We start from the raw sequence: 8,086 nt of genomic DNA, 5'->3' as shown, positions 1-8,086 counted from the left end.
GACGTCGTAGCAGGTGTGAGGACCGTCATTTGTAAATTGTAGCCAATGCGGTGCCTGCCTAGGTTGATTCGTGGAACCACTGGGAAAAACTAGAGACTGAGTAGAACTTCACATAACTCAATAAATAGCTAGATTAAGCTTTTTTTTTTTTTTTTAATACATAATTATAGGACAATGATAGGCCTATTCTACTCAATGGCTTAACCAAACAAACATAGGCCTTTAGGCCTATATTTTCCTGCATTTTCGTTAATCAATTTTGCACTAACTCTCTGCCCGACTCATTCTGACCCTGACGAAACAGTTTTATTTAAGTGTCATTTATAGTTTATACAACATATTTTGAGGACATCGTGGCTTATTTGTACCAACATACCGGCATATTTCCTGACGACACTGATGGCGTATTTTGGCGACAGTAGGCTATTCTGATTCTCTGCTAGACATTACATACATCTGCTTTCATAATTACGGCCAACGGCGACACCATGTGGACATGTTGAAAAGGAAAAAAATTGCCATGATTGGTCTATGGTCATTCTCACACTCAATGGCCGGTGGACGTCAATGAATATGGCCAACTAAAAAGTAAATTTTATGCAAAAGCTTTGTCCATTTTGACTTTAGTTCAATTTGGAATAATTCATACATCCATAAAAATAAAATCAGTACAACACCAAGGTAGAGTCAATTATGTTTTTTTATTTATCCATATATGTGCCACTCAGCAGTTGGGAAGAGATGTTACAAGGTTTACCCTTAAGAGAGAAGCCTATATGGATGAATTATACATTATTCTCTACAGTGAGGCCATTGAGAAATATTGGGGGAAGAAATTAAATCAAAGACAATGGTTTGTAACAGTGAAAACACATGGTAGTATACATAAAAGCAATAAAATAGTTATCAGTGATTTCAAATTAAAATATGGGGTAAGTTAGTATGGGTAAGACGTTCAAGAACAAAGGATTGGAACCCTTTTCTTGTTTGCCCCCCCAAATAGCTCAGCATACATCTCTACATAGCATGCAATAAGGCACCTATCTAACACAAGGAAGAAACCTATATGCTACGGTTTGAAGTACAATTTGTTATCCAAAGAAAATGAACATATTGCTCACCATATTCACTCCCATAGCGGTTATCTCTCATTCCCTTTCATGTGACCCAAACCATATCTAAAAAAATACATCCGTTTGTAAAAGGTATCTTACACACAACAGTAAATGTAGCACAATCCCATGGAACCCAGAAAAAAATTCTGAAAGTCCTGTAAAAGCAAGCTTTTCTCCTGTATTTCTTTTTTAAATTGTTATTAGTATGCACAACTGATCCGTTTGTCCAAGTAATGATATTTTGTAGGACACGAATAAAAGTCAACTATATTTTATACATAGGTAATTGAATTAGTCTCCAAAGCAATAAAAGTGGGCATCATTGCATGTAATGTACATCTGGTGCTGTTACACAGAGGGAAATGGTCAGTAAATAATTAGGACACAGGTCTTTGTTGGAATATGCTACCCAGGATCTTTATTTACGATATAAATCGCATCCTCCCGTGACATAATCATGGTCTGGGCCAGTATTTTCTCTCTATATACAGCCTATTCAGCAGTGCCAACACCCATCATAGACACAGCAAAAAACAACCCGATAAATATAGAAGCTGGTGGAGCCCAAATCCTAGATCAGTCTGTATGTGAGCCACTGCATGTCCTGAAAAGGTCTTGAAACAAAAAGACTAAATAAAACTTAAAAAATTCTTAATGGGAAAACAAAATGTATAAGGGTGGAGACAGATCTTACCATCAAAAATGTAATCTTCTGGAACAGAACAGCACAATAGTCAACTATACACATAAAATGAAAAGAAAAATTCAGTACATTTACATTTACATAAGATTCTCTCTTTTTTTTTTTACATGGATTTTGGGCCTAGAAGAAATAGCTGATTTAAATCAACACAATATAACCTTGTTCACCACCTGCATAACCAGCCTCACATTAACTGGATTCAAATTCATTAAGAATACCCTGGAGGGTAAAGTTTCTTTTTTTTCTCCTCTCTTGTATTTGGGCAACATTTTATCATCTAGATTATCAAATAACATTTTAAAAGCGTCCAAAAGAGGTCCTAGAGCAAGTTAGGTACAATCCACAAACACGTGTACATGTTCATACACATCTATTGTCACAACCTCTTCAAACTGAGCAGAATGTCCTGGGTATGTGTCAAACAAACGTATCCAGCCATGAACAGCTCAAACAGTTCTACGTGTCAGGCCTCCCCTTAAAGAAAGAGACATTGTCCATGTGTTGTAAGTCATCTATTTAGAATGTTGCAATGTGTTGGCCTATAACCACTACTACCTATGGGGTGTCCTGATGTTTGCCGTGACTATAATCAAAGCTGGAACTTTTGTGAAACAGAAATGGTGTGCACGCGCAAGTGTGGGATGGGGTTAGGAATATAACTGTCTTACTGATCTATGTGAATCCTATGATGCCTGGAAAGGGAAGATGAATGGTTAAAGCCTTTGCCACACTGGGAGCACCTGTAGGGCTTATCCGAGGCCATAATTGACTGGCGCTCGCGCTTGACAGGTACGGGAAGGAACACCTTCTGTGGGGACATGGGGCTGAACTGCTGCAGCTGCAGCTGCTGCTTATTATCCTCCATGTGAACCCTCTGGTGTCTGGCGAGGGATGAGGAGTGCGTGAATCTCTTCCCGCAGCGGCCGCATGTGTAAGCCTTGGCGTCGGAGTGGACTCTTTGGTGGCGAGACAGGGAAGAGGAATGATTGAAGCCCTTTTCGCAGTGGTTGCACATGTAGGGTTTCTCTCCCTGATGCACCCCCCGTTTGTAGAAGCCCTTGACTGGGACCAGCTGGTTCTGAGCCGGGTACATGTTCTGCAGGTGGGTCTTGTGGTGTCGAGAGAGAGAGGATGAGTGGTTGAAGCCTTTATCACACTGAGAGCACCTGTAGGGCTTCCCTCCAGAGTGGACCAGCTGGTGCTTTTTCAGGTGGCGCTTGCGGACAAAACTCTTCCTGCACTGGTTACATTTATAAGGCTTCTCCCCGGAGTGGATCCTCTGGTGCTCCCTCAAAGTGGCGGCAGCTGCAAAGCACTTCCCACACTGTGGGCACTGGTGGGGCTTGTCACTTGTTGCTCCGGCGTGAGTCTTCTGGTGCTGTTTCAGGTTGGAAGCCGTGGCGAATCCCTTTCCACACTGGCCGCAGGTGTAGGGCTTCTCACGTGCATGGAGCTCCTGGTGCTTTTTCAGATGCCTCCTACGAACAAAGCTCTTCCTACACTGGGTACACTTGTAAGGTTTGTCCTCCGAATGCAACTTCATATGCTCCCTTAGGGTGATGGCAGCCGCAAAGCTCTTACCGCACTCCGAGCACCTGTGGGGCTTCTCCGGCAAGTGGATCATCTGGTGAGACTTGAGACCGAAGGCATCCATAACGGAGGAGCACTTGCCAACCATCTCAACTCCAGTAGGGACGTAGGGCTTTTCTTTCATGTGGATCTTCATATGCTGCTTGAGGCTCGCCTCCACCGCAAAGCTCTCACCACAGTGGACACAGATGTAAGGATTGAGGTCTTTGTGGATCTCAAAGTGCTGGTGGAGATCAGCGATGCTGCCAAAGATCTCCCCGCACTCGTTGCACTGGAGGCCGTGGGCCTCGTGTATGATCACGCCATTCTCAGACTCCACGGTCAGCTCCCCTCCGTGGTCAGACTCCACCTTGACCATGTGCTCAGCCTCTGCCTTCAGCAGCACCTCACCCAGCAGAGCCTCGTGCGATGTCTTTATCTCAGCAGTTGTGTAGCAATGCATCTCCGTATGGTCCACCTTGGTGTAATCATGGTCAGACTCTGCAATAATGGCCTCAACGCACTGTACATGTCCCAGCCCATCTGGCCCCAGCCCCTGGATCTTAGCCAGATCGGAGCTGTGTATCTCCAACTCCAATCGGCCCTTTTCTTCTGTCATAATCTCAGTTTCTGCTCCATAGTGTAGGTCGACACTGTGGGCAATGACACACTCCGACCCAAGTGTGTCAAGGCCCGGAGTGTCACATTCAGTCTCCGACTCGGCCATGAGCACACACTCCAGCCCTACGACCTCCGTTTTCGTGCCGGATGCTAACTGTTTTAAAAGGAATCGGGTTCTAGAGCTCTCTGCTCAGCTGCACTCTCTGGAGCACTTGTGCCTTTGTCAGCAGTCGTCCTGCAAGAGCGGGGGAAAAAAGACAAAATGGGTGTCATGACAGTATGCAAAAGAGGACCAATATGGTGCCAACACTAAAATAACCTTCACATATGCATGCTATGTTAAGAATATGATTTAGATATTATTTAAGGTTCATTGTTTACCTGGTATCCTATAGTTTAAATGCACATATCGTAATTTTGATAGTTTTATCGTTTAGACTGGTAGTATAGTGCTTGGATTCCAGGTAAATCAAGAACCTGTCTCTCTGCATTCTGTTTGTATGATTATGGTACCTTGCTTATTGTAAGTTGCTAATTGTCTATGCATGTGTTAAGTGTTCATATATGAACTAGGTAGGTATGGTAGTTTCTGAATTTGTGCAAAAATACAGGTTAAATCAGTGACAAAGATAATAGTGGTCCATGCAAGTAATGTTTTGTCAATACTTCTAAATCAGGCATGCCTGATGAAGGTCTTAACAACCGAAACGTTGCTCCCTAAATCTAATTATGCAAGTGTGCAGGATCCCTTTTTTCTCTAATACTTCTACATATAAAATGTGTCTAGACAATACTGAAACAATAAACCAAATATAAAGTTCCACACTGCTAAGGAATGGGGTGAACAATTGCAATGCAAATGTTAGTTCTCAAACTCCACCAGAAAGACATGTCACACCCCAATTACAGCCTGCACCAGTTAAAATTAACATTAACAATTCACATTTGGTTCACAATCACTACAAAGACAGGGAATACACAACAGGATAATATATGTATACATTTTACATTATAATAGTCAAAAGGGAAGACAGGTGATGTTACTATAAGTGCCTGCCTATTTGCATTTACTGCAGCCAATAGCCATGCACGCACTGAGAAAACCTGCCCATATGGTGTTGTTTCTGAAAGACGCGCAATATATTGAAAAAAACAAACAATACTGAGACATAATGCCAAATGATATAACAAATGGCTCATGCCTACGCAGATGGATACCTCACAATCGCATAATAATTAATATGGATGACATAATATATAGCATAATTATATTGCACTCTGTGTGGTCCAATGCCAGACTGATAGCTTAACATCATACCACCTAGCAAGCTACGTGATCACTTCGCTAGCCAACTTAGCGCACAAGAGGAGCATCAGTGGACCAGCTAAGGACTGCTGTGGGCTACCTGCTGAACCTGCCTTCTTAATGCACAAACACGTGGCAGGGCAAACAGGGCGGCGAACAGAATGCAAAGGAGGCATGTAAAAGAACAAACGGTCGTTTGTCGTTTTAAGAATCAATGCCAACTACATCACAACACGAGTAAAAGAGTAAACACCGGCACTAATCAGTTTGACAGCTAGTAGCACCGTAACAGCTACAAATAGCCTCCATAGCCGCTAGTTAGCAGACTGTGGTTGTTGGGGGGGAACTGGTTAACGACACAACAGCATTGTGTTAGCCGCTAATGCGTTGGCTCATTTAGCCCGCTAACTAGCTTCGTTTAGCATGCAACTAGCAGCTTAAATGCGATCAACAAGCAGCGTTAACAATGATCCAATAGAAGATAATGATCCATAAAGTCGGGCCTCTCTTACGCAGTTTTGTCCCGTTTAATACACGCCGGGCAACACGGAAGGGAGAAGGGCGTGCGCAGCAGCGTTAACAGGCCATCTTGTCCTTCCTCCAGCAGCTAGCAAGCCAACATGACATGATGTCAACCTAAGATGGCTGCCAGCGCGAGCTCAGCATGCTAACGTTAACACCGTTAGCTTCCTTCCGCCCTTAATCGGGAGTTAAGCGAGACCCTCCCGGCTCGAGGCCAGTGTTTTAAAACAGTAAATACAACCGCCCGCTCGAGACAAACCGTAAAGAACAAAAAAAAACACCGCATTCTATGTAGAATATAACGTTAGTGTTTTTTTGTATCGGTGGTGGAAATAGCCGCTAAGCTAAGCCCCGCACAGCTGAGCGCGAGCGCAGACGTTCTTCTCCTTAGTCTCGAGACCACTGGTTTAGCTCGATAACAAATACAAAATTAACATCCAACACGGCTACGAAATGTATTCCTGGCCGCCATGTACACACAAACTAAAGACACTAACCTCGTCTGGAATTGATTCCGTTAGATCGGTATATCCAGCTACAGACTTGCTTCCACACAGCAGACTGCCAACAACATTAAGCTCCTGTAAGCCTCTTGTTGCTGCTGCTGCTACTAGCAGGAAACAAAGATGGCTAACGTTGAAGACGACGTTCGGTTCAGCCAAAAGCCCGGGAACAGAACGAGCCCTCTTCTTGCACAACGAGAAACGGCTACAAAAACAGCACGGAAAAAAACAGTAAAACACGACACATCAACAGCAAGTTAAAGCGTACAACTTAGTAGTATTTCTTACGGGTATTTTTAAGCCAGTCGAGGGTTGTTTGACGGGAAGAGAGGGGCGACAAGACGAGCTTCAATGCGACACAGCAACGTCCCAGCAGCAACACAACAACACTGCTAATGCTAAAGCTAACTAGCCACCAGCACAAAGCTAACTAGCAGGGCAACGCAGCTGCTACACCCGCCGGGCTAATGAAGCTAACACCCCGTTATTGAGGAGGACGATTGCGTTGCGATTTTTGCGAACACCGAAAAATGACGCTATTGTCAAACAACCAACCGGGAAAAAAATGTCGACGTCACGTTTTCCACCACTATGACGTTATAAACGGATGGATGATCACACAATTGTGTCAAAAACAACAACAAAACGGAGAGGAAACGTTCTGAAAACACTTGGGGAAACGAGACCTTTCCCTTCAAGTCTGTCACTGCCTGACCCAAGATTAGATGCGATGATCGGTTGTATGGTTTCTGGTCAATAACAAAGTATCTAAACTACAGCCCCAGAAACTATACATGTTGTGTTATTCTAGTTTAGTTTCACAGCAAATCCTTCCTAGTCCCTAGTATCCTCCAGGGCCTCGGCTGGTCGGGATGAGTTCTCCAGATGCCTGCCTTTAATTTCTTATATTAAATAAAAGTTCTTATTGTGAGAATGTTGAGAAAACGATTGACAAAACCCCCAGCACCGTTTAATATGAACATACGTTGACTGACATCCAGGTGAACGAGGGTTATTTCTGCAGCATCAACAACAAAAAGTACAAAATAATAAAACGTTTTAACATACGAAGTTGGCTTTAGTCGCTATGCCTCAAAGTCGCTACGTAAACGTTCATGTTACAGTGATACCTTCAAACTAATAATCCGTTCCTTAAGAGTGTTTTTTTTAAAGATCACCTAGTGTTATCAAATCAACAGAGTAGTGTATTTATGCGTCTACTACACACCCACCTTGTATTTCCCCCCACGCACGAAGTGAGCACTGTCTTTGATTGTTGTTGGGTGGTGGTGGTAAAAGATCGCTTTAGTTGGGGGCTTGCTTTGTGACTCCGAGGAGGAGCTGAGTGAGTGAGGGGCTCAGTCAGTCTGAACTCTGGCTGGAAGCTGCTGCTTGTGGAGTTGGATGTCGATGTCTCAGTGGCGGCCGGACGGTGTCTCTCTTTCTCTCTCTTCCTCTCTGGATCTCTCTCGCTCGCTCATCTGGCGCCAACGATGGAGCCAGCGCGGTACTTAAGTGAATCATTGTCATTCGCACAATACTCGCTACCGCCGCCTACAGCAGGGGGGGTCACCCTATCTAATAGTACCCATAATATTGATAGTACTAGGGGTTACTTCTCACACTTTGTAAGTTTGTCATTTTTACCCGACCCTGCCTCCAGTTTGGAGTGTTCATTAGCCATAGTAAATTAGGGCCATTTTGGTTCCATTTGAACATTGATTGATTGATTTATTAACACCCTCCT

General features: G+C 43.7%; 1 protein-coding gene across 5 annotated transcripts; it reads right to left on the bottom strand.

The window, feature by feature from the left end:
• Window positions 1–682: 682 nt before the first annotated feature.
• LOC306931200 (uncharacterized protein) lies at window positions 683–7,832 on the bottom strand. Of its 5 annotated transcripts, none has more exons than XM_079512447.1 (3): window positions 7,572–7,832; window positions 6,334–6,544; window positions 683–4,243 (listed from the first exon to the last, which is right to left on the bottom strand). In XM_079512447.1, the coding sequence occupies exon 3, from the start codon at window positions 4,112–4,114 to the stop codon at window positions 2,483–2,485; it is 1,632 nt and encodes a 543-aa protein (XP_079368573.1). In that variant the 5' UTR covers window positions 4,115–4,243; window positions 6,334–6,544; window positions 7,572–7,832; the 3' UTR covers window positions 683–2,482. The 5 variants fall into 5 exon arrangements, with proteins under 5 accessions (XP_079368573.1, XP_079368572.1, XP_079368574.1 ...); XM_079512446.1 differs by lacking the exon at window positions 7,572–7,832 and adding an exon at window positions 6,628–6,895; XM_079512448.1 differs by lacking the exon at window positions 6,334–6,544.
• Window positions 7,833–8,086: the final 254 nt, after the last annotated feature.

Source organism: Electrona antarctica (assembly GCF_951216825.1).
Source record: "Electrona antarctica genome assembly, chromosome: 10".
In the NCBI taxonomy this organism is placed as follows: Eukaryota; Metazoa; Chordata; class Actinopteri; order Myctophiformes; family Myctophidae; genus Electrona; species Electrona antarctica.
The sequence above is the reverse complement of the archived record's forward strand: the minus strand, read 5'-3'. Positions and strand labels throughout refer to the sequence as shown.

Bases quoted from the DNA above. Each gene is read 5' to 3' on its own strand.
- LOC306931200 (XM_079512447.1), bottom strand. From the start codon at position 4,114: ATGGCCGAGTCGGAGACTGAATGTGACACTCCGGGCCTTGACACACTT.